At 39.5% G+C, this 1,731-nt stretch overlaps 1 protein-coding gene across 1 annotated transcript in view; it reads right to left on the bottom strand.

Moving 5' to 3' along the window:
- The window catches only part of adamts17 (ADAM metallopeptidase with thrombospondin type 1 motif, 17), a gene marked incomplete in the record, with an annotated part of 49,581 nt that extends 48,810 nt beyond the window's left edge, over positions 1 to 771 (bottom strand). The window contains 1 exon segment of the mRNA XM_014033265.1: positions 408 to 771. Within this exon segment, the coding sequence (XP_013888719.1) occupies positions 408 to 468 (61 nt within the window).
- Between the last annotated feature and the right edge of the window lie 960 nt (positions 772 to 1,731).

The following is a 1,731-nucleotide window of genomic DNA, read 5'->3' as shown; positions in this document are numbered from 1 at the left end:
AGAAAGAAAGAAAGAAAGAAAGAAAGAAAGAAAGAAAGAAAGAAAGAAAGAAAGAAAGAAAGAAAGAAAGAAACTAAATTTCGGCTGCAACAAGTACGTTTCTGACAGGTTGACCCTCCCAATATGGCGGCAGCAGTGACGTAGAAACAACACTCAGCGTCACTTCCTGGTCCAGGTCTGCAGTTCCCGCGGGTTTGAACTGAAGCAGAACACCAGGCGAGCAGAGAAAACCAACAGAGCGGCTCTAAACTCACAGGAACTTTGTGTCACTCAGTTATTCTGACATTATCTTGTTAAAACTCTCTGTCTGAGACGGAAACAACACCGTCATTTAACAATTCATCACTCAAACCCTTGTTTTTCAGGAAGGAAGCGTTCCCACAGCTGAGAAATGTAACGGAACTCACCCGGCGGACGGCCGTGGCAGAGGGAAGAGAAGAGCAGCCAGACAACATGGCGGCCAAACATGACAAAACCCCCGAGGTGGAGCAGATGATTTATCAGACCTCACACCGGACAGAACCACTGATGGAGAAATGTTTGTTGTGTTTGGAGTCCGACTCTTCTTCTTCGTGTGTTTAATGACAGCTGGTAAACAACTGAAGGTGTTCATTACCGCCTCCTACTGGTGTGGAGTGTGTTTCAAGATGTTTAATTTATTGTTTTATTTATGTGTTGTTCCACATGAAACTCAAATTCTATGAAACAATTTTTAAAAAAATCTTATTATAATTTGTATATGTTTACTCCCCAAGTTCCTTTGCAGTGTGTCTATTATAAAAAAGGTGTGTGTATTATACTCATTTTCCTCAATATTTTCAAACTGTTTCATCATGAACTTTCTTTTTGTTCATATTTCTGACATTTCATTAAAACATGTAGTAAAATGTCTGCTCTGCTGTCTGAATGACGGTTTTAAACTGAATAATACTGAACTTGAATCTGAACATTTTGTTTTAATGGTTTTACTTCTTCGACCCTCTGCATAGCTAATAAAACTGCAATCATTTCTCCTGTATGAGGTGAGACTCCTCTTCTTCTCTTCTTTTAATGGTGGTTGATCAACTTCATACCATCCTCTGCTGCTCAGCAGAGTGAAACGACTGAAAAAAGACAATTTGCTCAGTATKTAAATGTTTAGGTAAAGCATTTTAAAGAAGGTTTATTGTTTTGTTTCACCTGCAGCAGTCACACACAGATCATTTTAAGCTGTCAACATGTTCCCAGGCCTTACAACAAACAATCTGTGGATCTGTGAAGCTAAGGTTGATCTACAAGCAGCCAGACTTCCCATCAGCAGGGTCCAGTTTAAAAGCTGCCCTCCTTGTTAAAGCTTCAGGGTAAAGTTATTAACCTAAATCCAAAAATGAAACAAAAAAACTCTTCATGTTCTGAAGTTGTGTCAGAACAACAGTGGTTGTTTGGTTTAAGTCATGTTCTAAAACCTCAGTAAATAAATGTCAGCTCAATAAATCCTGACTGTGTTCAGGAACCTTCCTTTTGTCACATCTTCAGCACCGACTGTTTACTGCAGCTGCTGATTTGTTTTCTTCTTCCTCTGTAGGCCTGCTGTCATCATCGTCTCATCTGTTGTCAGCTGTCATGTCAGACAGGTGAACAAAACTTTATTCCATTTATTCAACAGGAAGAGATTACTAAAAATCAAGCCTGACTCAGCATAATTGCTGTTTTACAGCAGGTTCCTGTTCTGCAGCACATAAAACACTCAGA

The sequence above is a fragment of the Austrofundulus limnaeus genome, unplaced genomic scaffold (assembly GCF_001266775.1).
Source record: "Austrofundulus limnaeus strain Quisiro unplaced genomic scaffold, Austrofundulus_limnaeus-1.0 Scaffold1682, whole genome shotgun sequence".
Classification (NCBI taxonomy): Eukaryota; Metazoa; Chordata; class Actinopteri; order Cyprinodontiformes; family Rivulidae; genus Austrofundulus; species Austrofundulus limnaeus.
The sequence above is the reverse complement of the archived record's forward strand: the minus strand, read 5'-3'. Positions and strand labels throughout refer to the sequence as shown.